Below are 16,089 nucleotides of genomic sequence, written 5' to 3'. Positions count from 1 at the left end.
AAGCCTATGTCCCACACTCACAGCGTGCGATGAATGATTCCAGATTTTCTTTGGCTGCTTGACTCATTCCAGACGATTTTTCCAGGAATTAATTGCTTTGAGCTTGAGTAAAGCGTTTCCTGACACGTCCTCATCTTGCCTTTTACGATTCGGTGCCAATGTCCCCAGCAAGCATTGGTCACGGTACAATAGTATCCCAGATTAACCTTTGCCACTCTTCAATAATGGCTTGGGTGGTCCAATGTTTAGACCGACCATCGATCACCCACTCCCACTAGTTCGATGTAATCCCACTTTTGCATCCACTCCCGACGCACTCGGCTGCATTTATCGAGGGCACTTAAGCTACAACCCCATCTTTGCCATCTTTGGGATGTGGGAAGAAACCGGAGCACCCAGACCAGAGGAAACCACAATCACAAAGGAGAACGTGCAAACTCCACACAGACTTTGCAGGCCTGCACTCAAGGTCAGGATCGAACCCGGGTCTCTGGTGCTGTGAGGCAGCATCTCAACCAGCTGTGCCACTAGTTTATCATTTAAGTAACGAAAGGGAAACTTATCTCAATTTGTCTCACAAAGTCCTCTCTCACAGTACAGCAGCACACTTCAAATCTCTATTCATTGTTCCAATAAAGGGTCTCGACCCGAAACGATACCCATCCATTTTCTTCAAAGATGCTGCCTGACCCACTGCACCTAGTATCCAGCTTTGTTATAAACCAGTATCTGCAGTTCTTTGTTTCTTCCTGAGTTTAGCATTCCTCTATTTCGTCAAGCAATCATGCAATTTATTTCATGGCTCAGTGCTCTGATCTGGGATTCCTTATGATGCAGAATGAACAGTGACCAGCCATAGTTTGTGATATAGAGACAGCAATGGTCCGGGAACGTTTGTGAACTAGAATAGACAGAGAATTGGGAGCATTTGTGATGTAGGAGAGGGGCCAATTTGAATATTGCCTGAATTAATGGATATAGGTGAACAAAAAAAAAGTGATTAAGATAACATTGAAATTAAACCCTGTTTTAAGATAAGCTTAACAATAGATAACAGTGTAAGGTGAAGGGAAAAAGATTTAATAGAAATCTGAGGGGTATCTTTTTCACACAAAGGGTGAACAAGCTGCCAGAGGAGGTAGTTGAGGCAGTGATTATCTCAACATTTAAGAAACAGTTATGGGGCTGTCCCACTGCGGCGACCTAATTCGCGAGTTTAGAAGAGTTTCGGAGAGTTTAAAAAAATGTCATGTTGAAGACCTCCTTCGACTATGTTGAAGACTTGCTTCGACTTGCTTTGGGAAAATTGGACTCCGAATAGTGGAGAGTGAAGACGACCTCCTTCGATCTCCTTCGACCTCCCTTCAACTATGTTGAAGACTATCTACGACTACCTTCGATTACCTTCGACTACACTCGATTACCTACGAATAACATGTTGACCTACTACGACCTACTTCGACTAAACCTACGAGTTAAAGAAGTATCGATTTTTTTCCATGGCGACCTTTTTTTACTCGTGAGCATTTTTCAACATGTTCAAAAATACTGAGGCCTCGAGTCTGCGGAGACTACCCTCGAGCTTGAAGGAGAGTTACTAAGACCTCCTAGGGCCTCGTGTCGACCATGCTGCGAGAATGAGTCGGGGGAAAACTCACCAGAAGTCGTGGATTAGGTCGCCACGGTGGGGCAACCCCTTTAGGCAGGTGGATAGGACAGGTTTGGAGGGAAATGGACTAACTGCGGGCAGGTGGGACTAGTATGGCTGGGACATGTTAGCTGGTGTGGGCACTTTGGGCCAAAGGGCCTGTTTACACTCTTTGTCTCTATGGCCTCTGCTTCGGCCTATGTCAAACATCAAGCCACACCCCTTCTGTCTGTTCATAATAATATGGTTCAATGGCTCAATGATGCTTAGTGAAATTATTTTCCTACATACAGTCCAGTGCAGTATTCCCACACCTAAGCACAATCCTCTATTAGCAAAGTGTACAGTAATAGTCCACTGAGCCCGTGTGCAGGGGGCGCCATGTTTTGGCGCCATTTTCAAAGTTCGGTCCTTGCTTTAGTTGTTTTGAGCAGTGCCCGATCCAGACAACATATTACAAGGTGTTCAGTAGGAACACAAACAATATCCGTAGAACATATAATATCTATTGAAGGACATTATGCAAACAATATCACCATGTATTGCTCACAGTTGTGTAATAACTTTAATGGTATATTATTTCTTTAAATCTACAAACTGTTGATGCAGAGTATTTAAGTGCATTGTTTGCTGCTGCCAACACGAAATGGAGTAGCTACTTAAATGTCCCTTGATATATCTGTTACAACTTGACAGAAACAACATTTCTTATGAGGTAATAAAATAGTAAAATGATTAAAATATCCCTGCAGAGCATTTGTGTTTGTGTTATGTGCTCATTATATACAGCAGAACAGGGTTTAGTGTGACTTTATATAAAACAATGTGCACTTCTTTCCCTCTTCAACTGGGCGAGGGTTATCCTGAAATCTGAGCTCCCGTTATTGTTTAAAATGTTGGCCAATCTCCTGTTGACTCTCAGCATTTTTTTTTTCTCGCGAATGTCAAGCATTTCCAGATTTCCCTTTTGTCTCCTGTAACCGTGACCCTTCCCTGCTCACGAAAATGAGGGTGAGTTGGGTTTCTGTTCAGTGTGAGAGGCAGTGTAATCATACCCTCCACAGGGTGAGTGGCAGTGTTCACACCCTCTCTGTAGCCCATAGCCTAGAAACAAGCTTCCTCCCCTATTGAGCTAATAACATCTCTCAGCGTAATACTGTAAGGAAGCAATAATCAACCATTATTTCACAAAGAGAGAAGGACTAATCTGTCCAATCATCATTTTAAGCCTGGGGTAACAGCTATCTCAACAAGGGAGATGGGGAATTAATTACATCATTTTGCCGCTTTTTAATGTGGCTTTTAGAATTGGCATATCGTTTAGTTTTTAGATACAGCATGGAAACAGGCCTTTCGGCCCTCCGATTCTAGGCCGGCCATCGATCGCCCGTTCACATTAGTTCTGGGTTATCTGACTTTCTCATCCACTTCCTACACACTCTTGACAACTTACAGAGGACAATTAACCAACAAACCTACATGGGGTCACTGAGAGAACGTGCAAACCCCACACAGCCAACATCTGAAGTCAGGATCGAACCTGGGCCTCTGATGCTGGGAGGCAGCCGCTCTGCCAGCTGCACCACTGTGCCACCTGGCTAACCTACAAATCTGCACGTCTTTGGGGTGAGGGCGAAGACCTGAGAAAATGAGGGCTGGCCACAGGGAGAACATGCAAACTCCTCACAGACAGCACCCGAGGTCTGGTAGTTTATGAATGCTTACAATAAATAAAGTGTACCCAGTTAATGTATCTAAACATGAATCAAATAGGAGTTGCTCTGGGGCTACAGTGGTACTAAACTAATGGTAAGTAACCCTGCCTCTGGGGATATAACACAATAACCCACACAGCGAATAACTCTTCCTCGAGGAATACACTGTGGAGCACACACAGGAAATAACTTGGCCGCTGGGAATATAACTAATCATCCACATAGTGAATAACACTTCCTTGAGTATATGCTGGAGTGGTAGACAATAGGTAATCCTTCCAATAGTTAGGAACAAGACACAATAAATATGCATGATGTAGCTCTATAGGACTTTGCATGTGTAGTTCTGGTCTCGCCATTGCAGAAAAGATATGGAACCTGTGGAGAGGGTGTGGAGGAGGTGTGCCAGAATAATGCCTAGATTAGAGGGTTTCAGCTTCAGGGAGAGCTTGGATAGACACAAAGTGCTGGAGTAACTCAGCGGATCAGGCAGCATCTCTCGAGAAAAGGAAAAGGTGAGGTTTCGAGTCGTGACCCTTCGTCAGTCTGAAGTCACCCCCATTCCTTTTCTTCAGAGATGCTGCCTGACCCATTGAGTTACTCCAGCATTTTGTGGAGTAACTCAATGTTTCGGTGTAAACCAGCTTCTGCAGTTCCTTCCCACACAAGAGGTTGGAAAGGTTTGGGGTGCTTTCGCTGGAATGGCGAAGGGTGAGGGGAGATTTGATAGATGTATATATAATTATGCGAGGCATAGAAAGGTACATTATCTTGGGAATATAGTGCTACAAAACGCAGAGTAAATAACCCTTAGCACCCAAAATACAGTGCAATGTGTACACAGTAAATAACAGTATGATTATATAATGGGAGTATGGATACAGTTAAATAACATTCACTCTGGGTAACACAGTGCATCATTGCCAACAGTAACTAGCCCTTCCACTCTACATACATTGGAAACATGAATGTACCGGACTGTCTTATGTTCCCTCTGTGGATACAGCAGTTCTACATAAACTGTAAATAACTTTAACCCAGAGAACACAGTGGAAGTGTGCCCAGAGTAAATAACTATATGCAGCTGGGTAACAAACTCAACATAGTTATGCACTGAAGAGAAAATGCTGGAGTAACTCAACGGGTCAGGCAGCATCTCTGGAGAACATGGATAGGTGACGGTTCGTGCCAGGATTCTTAGGTACTGGCTGACCCGCTGAGATACTCCAGTGTTACGTGTTGTACACAAGATTCGAGCTGCGCCCAACTAAGTCCGTGCCGACCAGCGATCACCCGAACACTATCCTACACTCACGCCATCCTACGCACGAGGGACGATTTATAATTTTTACCAAAACCAATTGATCTACAAACCTGTACGTCTTTGGAATGTGGGAGGAAACCTGAGCACCCGGAGAAAATGTATGTGGTTACAGGGAGAACATATAAATGTGGTAACAGACAGCACCCACGGTCAGGATCAAACCCGGGTCTCTGGCACTGTAAGGCATCAACTCTACCACTGTCCTGCCCCTTTACTGCACTGAGCAAACTGTGTGAGGTTTTGCTATAATACCACACACTTCACGGAATACATTGAGCATACGTGATATTACATAATGTCTTCATGAGTTTATAAACTCCAAAAGGAATAGTATTTGCTGCCAAGCTGTCCTCGGGTTATGTTAACACAAGGAACTGCAGATGCTGGTTTACAGAAAGCGGCTCAAAGTGCTGGAGTAACTTAGCGGGTCAGGCAGCATCTCAGGAGAACATGGATAGGCGATGTTTTGGGTCAGGATTAAAGAAGTCTGTCGAGACTTTTTCAAGTCTGAAGAAAGGGTCCCGACCTGCAACATCACATATCCATGACCACCAGAGATGCTGCCTGACCCGCTGAGTTACTCCAGCAATTTGAGTCCCCGGGTTAAATGTATTTCTTCCATGTAGTTCGCCTGCCTCACATTCTCGATGACTGACACTAAGGTGCGTTAGGCCTACGCCACTCCACTGAGGTTAGGCAGAGGTCCGGCTGAGATGTGGGCTGCTGGATCCCAGCCTCTCTTGTTCCACGGCCTGTGGTCACGGGTACTCACCGTGCAACCAGCGGGAGTTGTACTGGTCAGTCCTCATGGCCGTTTGATGGCCCATGGTGCGGAAGATGGCCGCGTCCGTTCCCATGAAGTCGAGGTAGACGCCCGCGTAGAGCTCACCGTCTGCCCAGAAACATAAGAAGAACTGAATGAGAATGGGGAGCAGCAGGCGACAGAGGAAGTACGAAGATATTGTACAGTACAGCAACCTCCACAACCCCCTACATGCAACAGTAATGTTTCAGGTCGGTACATCCATCACCTTACATCCTACAGCCATCAGGCTATTAAACACTACAACCTCCAAATAACCTCTGATCTACATAGACTGGGGGGGGGCATTGGTTTAATCCATTTGCACGATCATTGTTTTTTTTTTTAATTATGTGTATGTATGCATGTGTGTATGTGTCTATATATATGTATGCATGTGTGTATGTGTCTATATATAGTATGTATATATATATATATATATATATATATATATATATATATATACGTATACAAACACACACACACACACACATATATATATACACTGACATTTTTGTTTATTATATTGTTTACAGAATACTATGTTTGCATATTAAGAATTTGTATGTCTGCAAATAAGAATTCCATTGTTCTGTCTGGGACATATAACAATAAAACACATGACTCAGCAGACTGATTCAATCTCTTGTGCTCTATTCAGCAGTCAGGCAGAGATGATCTCGCTCAGAACAGAACTGAAGCAAGGTCAGCCCTAGATAGGGAGGAAATTCCCTCAAGTCCAGTGAAACTAACAGAAAGAATGCCCAAAACTCTCAGCAGGTCAGACAGCATCCATGGGGGAGAGAAATGCATGGGACAGTGGTATATATAGCCAGTAAAGCTGCTGACTCATAATACGAGTGAGTGTTTTGCGTTAAAGTCCTGACCTCTGATGTTTACTCTGTGAAGTTTGCACATTCTCTGTGTGACTGCATGGGATTTCTCCGGGTGCTCCGGTTTCCTCCCACAGTGGTGCAGTGGTAGAGTTGTTGCCTTACAACGCCAGGGGCCCATGTTCGATCCTGACCATGGGTACAGTCTGTGCACAGTCTGTGTGTTCTCCCTGTGACCAGGTGTTCTCCTGGTTGACGTGCACAGCCTAAAGTTGTCGGACAACTTGTTCTATTTGATCTTATTTGATTGTGCACGCCAGGTTGATTCCATTCGTCGAAACAGGGCGGACCACGTGAAGGTTGCAATTTCCCACCCCGCGCGTGGTCCCAGTGGGTCGAAGGGCACGTTTCCGAGCTGTATCTCTAAAGTCCAAAGTCTATCCCAAGGGTATGTGTTGCTGGGGTAATTGGCCACTGTAAAATTGTCCCTGTGTGTGTGTGTGTGTGTGTGTATAGTTGTGTGGTGTAGCCTGGGAGATGTTGATGGGAATGTGAGGAATGTAACAAAATGATAAGCTTCGTGTAATTGGTGGCTTGATGGGCAACAGGGACTCTGTGGGCCGAAGGGTCAGCTTCTCCGCTGTGTCTAGGAATAGAGTCCATGTTTCTGATTTTAAAAAAAGAGTCTTCATTAGAATTGGAGAGGTGAGAAAACAAGTGCATTAAATGCGGTGGGGCAGCGTGGAGGGTAGGAGAGAACAGAGGGTTTGGTGATGGAGTGCAGACTAAAGTTGTCAAGGTAACTGTGACTGCATGTGCCAGCAGTTGCAGTTAGAGGAGAAGAGAAACCAAAGGAATACATCGAGGCTGAAAGATCCAGCAAAATGGTCGAATTCAGTATTGGGGCAACACCCCCGGTCAGGAGACAAGGTGCTGTCTTTTACTTTGGGGTCATGGGAACAATATAGAAGGTGAAAGGTGGAGAGGCGAGAACGGGAGTGGGATGGAGAATTAAAGTCAGGGGGTGAACTGGAACCTCAGGCTCTCCTGTGCAGTCTGCAAGGAAGCCTCTGGTTTTCAGTCACCTGCCTCTTTAATTCTCCGTCCCACTCCCATTCTGACTTCTCCATCTCAGTGCTCCTGCACTGTTGTAATAATGCCCAGGTTAAACTCAAGGAATATCTTATGTCTCGGCATTCTGCAGACTTTATGACTCAAACTAAATCCAACAGCTTCAAGTAACAAACCTATGTATATGGGGGTTTTTTGCTGGACATTTCAGTTTATGTGCATTCATTTCTTTTCTTTCCTAACTTCAACTGCCAGAATTTTAAGTAATGTTCACCTTGACAAATTTGGTCTGCATCCGATCACAGAAACCTCTGTTCTACTGCAACCCCCCCCCACACACACACCCCGCCTTTCTGCAACTTAAACACACACACTTGTTTTCTCACTTTTCCAGTGCTTATGAAGGGTCAGTGACCTATAACATTGAATCTCATTTCTCTTTCTCGACCTGCTGAGTGCTTTTGGCATTTTCTGTTTTTGTTTCAGGGTTTCCAGCGCCCACTGTTTTTTTGCTTCGTGTCCTTGAGGAATTGGTTGATTGGATACAAAACAAATATGGGAGTTTCGTAAGGACTGATACCTCAAACTTTAATGCATGAGTGTCCATTAGGCCAAGCAACAGGCTCATGTATACCCAGACGAAATAAAGTACAGATACTGCAAAATGCTTCACATAAGCAGGAAGTCGCTGAACATATTGGAAAAAAAAGATTAATATCTTTGACATTTTTATCAAATGTCCTGGAAGGTGCTTAAACACTGTTGAAGCAAACGGTTTAATTTTAATTTAGAGCTACAACATGGAAACAGGCCCTTCAGCCCACCGAGTTCGCACCGACCAGCGATCCTCATACACTAATGCTATCCTACACACTAGGGACAATTTACAATCTTTACCGAAGCCAATTCACTTATAAAACTTCCAGACAGCGCCAGAGACCCAGGTTCGATCCTGACTACGGGTGCTGTCTGTACGGAGGTTGTATGTTCTCCCTACGACTGCGTGAGTTTTCTCCTGGTGCTCCGGTTTCCTCCCACATTCCAAAGACGTTCTGGTTTGTAGTTAATTGGCTTCTGTGTAAAATTGTAAATTGTCTCTCGTGTGTAGGATCGTGCTAGTGCACTGGGTGATGGCTGGTCTGCGCGGACTCAGTGGGCTGAAGGGCCTGTTCCCGCGCTGCATCTCTAAAGTCACCTATCCATGTTCTCCAGAGATGCCGCCTGACCAGCTGAGTTACTCCAGCACTTTGTCTTGTTGCAATATGTGTGCATCTGTGCATGTGGGTATATGCAAGAGTGTGTTTGTCTGTTGGCTTGATGTGGCCACAATACTGGGCGTCAGGAACCCTTAAGGACTGCAACAATTTAAAGTTTTTAGCAAAGGATGAAGAGCAAATTCTAACTTTGTTTTCTGCAAATATCTTCACTGAATCACTCTTGGACAAATTGGGTGAGGGGACTGGTGAGAAGAAAAGGGGGTAAGGCGAAATGCCTTGCCTGATGGGTGTGGGCAAAGATGCACAGGTTTGTAGGTTAATTGCCTTCGGTAAAGATTGTAAATTATCCCTCGTGTGTGGAGGAGAGTGTTATTGTGCTGGGTTTGCTGTTCGGCACGGACTCGACGGGCCGAGGGCCTGTTTCTGCGCTGTATCTCTAAACGGATGGTGCAGTGGGAGGAAGGAGTCATGGGCGGGGAGGACAATCATACAAATGAATAGAATTTAAAAACACAAGCCAGAGCAGACATCTGCAAAGGCAATCCTCCTCTCAATGCAAATTCCCAGTCTGCATTCCAGGTGTTCATTGACAAGTGGGGCCTCAATCATGCACAATGACATTAACCAAGCAAAAGTGCTTCAAATCACTCAAGCAAACAATAACAGTTGCAAGAACGTTACCGTGGCTGACATACCAATGCAATTGCCTCCATTGACAGAGATTCTTGCTAAATGTTGATTCAACCATTGGGTTTAGTAATTAACAGGCAAGATAACATTCATGCCCACCCACTATAGACAACTCCCCCCCCCCCCTCCCCCCTCCCCCCCCCCCCCCCCCCTCCCCCCCCCCCCCCCCCCCCACCCCCACCCCCCCCCCCCCCCCCCCCCCCCCCCCCCTCCCCCCCTCTCTCCCATCCCCACTTTAGCTTCTCTCCTTCCTTCCCTTCCTATTCCGGACCTGTCAATGTAGGCACCAAGAGCCAAGGAGGAGCAGAGAAGGACTCACTAATTAACGATGACACGCTGCTGAACTTGGGGTCATAGGAACACTTGCCCTTGCCTGATTCAACCTTTCCTGGCTCCAGATGGAAGATGTAATCCTGAGAAAGTGAAAAGAAAACAGAGACGGGGCAGTCATGGGAAGGGAGAGAGTGAGAGGGGAAGAAAGTAGAGGGAAAAAAATGTTGGTTAAACACTTTTTTCAATCAACATTTTGGACACCTTCATGTCTTGCAAAAGGCTTTTCATTTATAGTTTCATGTTGCTACAGAATCAATTACAAAGGGTATGTTTGAGCTGGAACACACATTGCGTATAAATCAGGAGATAAAAAAAGCATGAATGCACCTTTTATAGCGGAAACATGGTCCACCAGCACAAGCTATCAGATGCAGTTTCTTCGTAACACTTATACATCTAAACAATTTTAAAACATGCCACTTCCTTACACAAACTTCCCTAAAACATGCCACAGCGAAGCAGACTGCTTTTGGGAGTTGTGCCTTTTGACAAATTGTACAACCACTCTTTTAATAACACACTTTGTCCTCATAAACGTTAGTAATTAGGGTTTCATGGAGACACTGTGGCAGTAACAGGAGCAGGTCGGAAATTCAAACACATGGGTCAATGCATCTGATTTGTTGCCCGGACGTAATTTCCGTCCCTTAATTGGATGTAAAATGGTACGGGGAGGGAATGGAGAGTGCTGACCCATTCCCAATGCCTGCAAACCCTTGCTCCAGCAAAACTAGTTTGCCAAATTGACTGTGTCATTTCATAATAGTGTTGCACTCTCTCTCTCTCTCTCTCTCTCTCTGGCAGTATCCGTACAAACTCCAGTAAGTTTGACATTAATAGAAAACTCTGAATAAATATGACCCGCAGAGGCGTGAACTTAAAAAAATTGACAGCACTTGTTGCTTGTGGCTCCGGTAGTATGGGTAACATGTAAACAAATATATTTGATGATTTCTAAAATGCTTTCAGTAAAGCTCAGAAATTGTATTTTTGGTTAGAAAGCGATACACTTTTACCCAGAAACTGAATTTTATCCTTTCTTTGGTGCAGAAACAATGTGCAGCTAACATTTACATACATCCCCTATCAAGATTGATGAAATTAGCTAAAAATAAAATAGCGCCTGAGACCCACTTCGATTCTGACCTCTGGTGCAGTCTGTGTGGAGTTTGCATGTTTTTTCTATGACCGCGTAGATTTCCCCTGGGTGCTCCGGTTTCCACCCGCATCCCAAAGACGTGTGGGTTTGATTAGTTCATCGGCCTCTGTAAATTGCCCCTTGTGTGTAGGAAATGGTTGCAAAAGTGGGATCACATAGAACTAGTGTGATTGGGTGATCGATGTTCGGCGTGTATGTGGTGGGCTGAAGGACCTGTTTCCACGCTCTATCTTTCAGTCAATCAATCAATCAACATATTAAAGCAGCACCCATGCGAGTTTGCAGATACAATTATGGACCAAAATACGACCTGTGCAATTCCTCGTAAAAACAGCCTGCAATTACTGCGTCCTTGCCACGCCAATGCACAGAGTCTCTTGCCCAGAGTAGGTGAATCGAGGACCAGAGGACATAGGTTTAAGGTGAAGGGGCAAGGTTTTAATAGGAATCTGAGGGGTAACCTTTTCACACAAAGGGGTGTAGGTGTATGGAACAAGCTGCCTGAGGAGGTGGTTGAGGCTGGGATTATCCCAACATCTAAGAAAAACAGTGAGACCGGTACATGGATAGGACAGGTTTGGAGGGATATGGGCCGAGATGTCACCTATCCATGTTCTCTGAGTCCATCAGCCACTAACACTATCCTCACACTAGGGACAATTTACAATTTTTACCAAAACCATTAATTGTTACCTGCCTGACCCGCTGAGTTACTCCAGCATTTTGTGCCTATCTTCGTAATAAACCAGCATCTGTAGTTCCTTCCTTCACGTTTCAACCTACAAACCCGTACTTCTTGGAATGTGGGAGGAAACTGCAGCACCCAGAGTAAACCCACGCGGTCACAGGGAGAACGTACAAGCTCTGTACAGACAGCACCCGTAGTCAGGTTGGAATAATCTCCACCCAACTATAGTTACCCAACCAGATGCAACTAAATTTAAAGTAGCTCTTTCTTCCCAATAACCCTTTCTGGCTTAAGCCCTCCCTTCACCACCTCCAGGTTAAATTCCATTTTGAATATTTTGGAGGACCAAGAAACCAAGAACCAAGAAGAACCTGGGTCTCTGGTGCTGTAAGGCAGCAACCCTACTGCTGCGCCACTGTGCTGACCTGCTGAATTACTCCAGCACTGTGTCCTTAATGTATTGAGAGATGGTTTGGTGTGGATGTAAAGTGGGTGTTGTGTTCTCTGTAACGTTTGGTGTAAGTTTAAGGAGGGCGTTGGTTTGATGTATATGTCTGGAGGGTGTTATGTTTTCTGATGGATTACTCCGATGGTTTAATAGATGCATATCTACGTTCTCCCAGCAGTTTTGCTTTCTGATTGTACTTCTGGAGTAGTGGTATTCTATCTGCTTTAAAGGGAGATGGGGGTGAGAGGTATGGGATGAGGTTGCACCTACAGACGTTCACCTTCAGGTTTGATCTAAAGTGACAAAAACATAACATAGAGCTGGTGATGGGGAGAGAAATTATTTTGCTTGTGTTCCTGATGCTTTCTTCAACACTCACCTGTCATTTATCATTGGAAAATGATATTTCCCTAAACCTCATCGAGTGGACATTGACCGTTTCAGTAATACGACAACTTGTCAAACGCAACCAGTTGTGGCTCTGACCAGACCTCTTGGGTAAAGTGTGCAGCTTTTCTGACAGCTAGTAGGGCTGTCCAGTTTTCAAAATTGTCACACATGCGTCAAAAATTTTGACATTGTCAAAAATCCGATGACAGAATGTTCCCGTCCTACCTTCTGCTGCTGGGAAAAACATAGAGCGTAGAACCGTCCAGCACAGGAACAGGCCCTTCAGCCCACACTGCCCATGCCGTACATGATGCTTATTTATCTCTTCCACCTGTACATGGTCTAAATCCCTTCATTTCTTGCATTCCCTACATGTTTATCTAAAGCCTCTTTAGCAATGCCAACATTTATTTTGAGAGGAATGGATATAAAGGGTTTTATAAAGCTGCTCCATGAATATTAAAACAGAGGCCACCCTTCCTGGTTTCAAATACTGTACATCTTTTATGGTGGATAATTCCAAAGTTCTATGTAGAACCCCCCCCTCCTTGTTCCTAACAGGTAGATGTTTATTCAGCTCCTGAACAAATGAGCACAAGTGGTGGTTTTCAGGGGTTGAAAGAGTGAAATTCTTTTGCTGGATAGTTTGCCTCTGATGTTTCAGCAAACCTTGTTGACTCACCTGCTTCCCTTTTCAGTATTGCCGTTTGAAGTACAAATGTTCACAGTGTGGGCCAAGTTGATGTGGGACTAGCCGTTAATGCACAGATTCCCACATACGCTAGGTGCTACAATCACCATCCTCCCTCAAGTACTTGGCAAGAATGCAAAGCCCCAGCTGGTAGAGTGTGCCATGCTGGTGAATAAGGGGTGGCACAGCGATGCAGCTGGTAGAACCGCTGCCTCACAGCACCAGAGACCCAGGTTCGATCCTGACCTGGAATGCTGTCTGTGTGGAGTTTTCACCTTCTCCCCATGACCCCGTAGGTTTCCTCCGGGTGCTCCCGTTTTCTCTCATGTCCCAAAGACGTGTGGGATTGTCGTTTAAGTGGCCTCTGTATTTGCCCCTACTGTGTTGGGACTGGATGCGAAAGTAGGACAACGTGGAACTAGTGCGAGCAGGTGATCAAGTCATGAACGAGAGCTAATGAACAGTCAGCTTATTACAAGGTACTCATATTCTAATTTACTATTTTCCTTTCACTGCAGGTGGCTTGGTAGGGAGAAGATTGTGAATATAGTGATTGAGATATTATGCTTCCTGATGCCTTACCTCATGAAATACTAGTAATAAAAATAAAACAAGAAAAAATTGGTTTGCTGCAGAATGGACCCACACAGGCATTAGAGATCCAGATGTGAATTCACTAAGAATTACAGGCCAGGGAGGGATGATTAATTGTCAAGAAAAAATAATAACATGTGGGTAAATGGGAGCGATCTAGCAAATCATAACGAATCTTGGCTTTATTAATGAAGGGATTTGCCACAAAATCAGGGTTGGTTTAGGTAAACAAGATGATCCGGATTTAACATCAAATTAACGTCAAACTTAAGGAAGGAACTGACACTCACGTGATGCGTGTATGGTGCGCATTACACGTGCATGGTACGCGATGACATAGGCAGTGACGCGCGGCGTCGCAGGAATTTGCGATGTACAAAATCTTCGCGCGCCATCTGCGTGACACACAAATGACAGCCAAGTGGGACAGGCCCTTCAGAGTCTCTCCGAGGATCCTTCAGTGCTTCTACTCTGAAAGCATCTTGTCCGGCAACATCACAAACTGGTTTGGGAACAGCTCTGCCCAGGACAGGAAGGCTCTGCAGAGAGTAGTGCGTTCAGCTGAACACACTATGGGAACTACACTCACCCCTCCCCTGCAGGAACTATACACCAGGAGGAGCAGATCCAGAGCCAGCAACATTATGGGGGACCCCTACCACCCCAGCAACAGACTGTTCCAGCTGCTACAGTCAGGCAAACTCCTCCGCTGTCATGATGTGAAAACAGAGAGGATGAGACGGAGTTTCTTCCCACAGGCCATCAGGACTCTTATCTTATCTCACCAGGGACTAATTTACTCTCATTTACTGTTGTGTTGTGTCTTTTGTAAAAAAATATTTTCTAACATGTAAATACTGATTCTGTTCTATTCTGTTCCGCAGTTTTTGCACAATCTGCAGGCATTGCCACTTTCATTTCACTGCACATCTTGTATGCGTATGCGACAAATAAACTTGACTTGACTTGACTTGAGATGCACCAAATATAGACACAACATGCTGGAGTAACTCTGCGGGTCAGGCAGCATCTCTGGAGAAAAGGAATAGGTGACGTTTAGGGTCGTGACCCTGCTTCAGACTGAGAGTCGGGGAAAGGGAAACTAGAGGTATGAAAACGTACAGAACAAATCAGAGATCGTTTAGAAAAGACGGTGAAGAAATATTTTTAATGTTCTGAGTTATAGAGAGATGCAGAAGGGTAACAAGCCCTTCACCCCATCAAGTCCAGACTGACCATCAACCATCCATTTTATAGACAGCTACGTTAATCCCACTTTTTATCCTCCTCACGTTCTCTCCTATGCCTCCCCCTGGATAGGGGACGTTTCGGGTCGAGACCCGTCTTCTGAAGAAGGATCCTGACCTGAAACATCACTTATCCATGTTCTCCAGAGATTCTGCCTGACCCACTAAGATACTCCAGCATTTTGTATCCATTATATATGGGCGTTGGGTATTCATTATATGTGAAAGATTCCCATGGGAAAAGATGGAAGGAATTAATGTTGAGATGAGGTTATTCCAGAAATAATGGCTCAGTTCATGGCTTCCATCTAAGTGAGACATGATAAATTCCGAGCACCCCACTGCTGAGGTATACTCTCACCTCGTGCTTGGGTCTGTTGTAAACTAGCAATCATTACAGTGAGTACTGTGGCACAGAGGTCACATTACTGGATTAGCAACCACAGCCTAGATGATTGATCTGCATGGACTTGAAACGCACCATGACACCTGGAGAATTTAACCAAGCAGTAACCAGGTAACCAATTTAATCAGGGGCAGCAGCAGTAGTAGAGTTGCTGCCTCACAGCGCCAGAGATCTGGCTCCAATCCTCAGTACGGGTGCTGTCCGTACAGAGTTTCGATGTTCTCCCTGTTACCGTGTGGGTTTTCCCCGGGTGCTCTGGTTTTCTCGTGCATCCCAAAGATGCACAGGTCTGTAGGTTAATTGGCTTCGGTAAAAAATTGTAAATTGGCCCTTATGTGTGGGATAGTGCTAGTGCAACGGGGATAGTTGGGTGTACTCGCTGGCCTGAAGAACCTGCTTCTGCACTGTATCTCTAAAATTAAAACTAAAAAAACGAGTTAAATTAATCTGGAATAAAAAAGCTGACATCAATACTTGTGACCATGAAGCTACTAATTTAGTATAAAATCCTTTCTTCTTCACTGAACTTTGGGGTAGGAACTCGGCTTTCCTTATCTCCTCTGACTCACAGCAGAGTGGTTGCTCCTTAAGTATCCTCTAAAATGGCCAGGGACGGCAGCAACACTTGTGAATGAATAATCGAATACAGTTGTTTCCATTAGTGACTAATTCCAATGAATCGTTGACATGCTGGTAGATGGTCTCCCTCTCCACCAGTAGTTTCCACGTCAAGTAGCCATTTGAAGGTAGTGAGGTGACAGGTGTTGCTTAGGTAAAACCCCTTCCACCCCTGCAACGGACTGTTCCAGCTGCTACGGTCAGGCAAACGCCTC

At 44.9% G+C, this 16,089-nt stretch overlaps 1 protein-coding gene across 2 annotated transcripts in view; it reads right to left on the bottom strand.

Moving 5' to 3' along the window:
• The window catches only part of sema3fb (sema domain, immunoglobulin domain (Ig), short basic domain, secreted, (semaphorin) 3Fb), a 209,152-nt gene that overhangs the window by 42,912 nt on the left and 150,151 nt on the right, over nt 1-16,089 (bottom strand). For both annotated transcript variants that reach the window (XM_055648059.1, XM_055648060.1), the window contains exons 6-7: nt 9,620-9,713; nt 5,460-5,579 (exon numbers count right to left, since the gene is read on the bottom strand). In XM_055648059.1, the coding sequence (XP_055504034.1) occupies nt 5,460-5,579; nt 9,620-9,713 (214 nt within the window). The remainder of the gene's footprint in view (nt 1-5,459; nt 5,580-9,619; nt 9,714-16,089) is intronic.

Source organism: Leucoraja erinacea, chromosome 16, assembly GCF_028641065.1.
Source record: "Leucoraja erinacea ecotype New England chromosome 16, Leri_hhj_1, whole genome shotgun sequence".
Taxonomy (NCBI): domain Eukaryota; kingdom Metazoa; phylum Chordata; class Chondrichthyes; order Rajiformes; family Rajidae; genus Leucoraja; species Leucoraja erinaceus.
The sequence above is the reverse complement of the archived record's forward strand: the minus strand, read 5'-3'. Positions and strand labels throughout refer to the sequence as shown.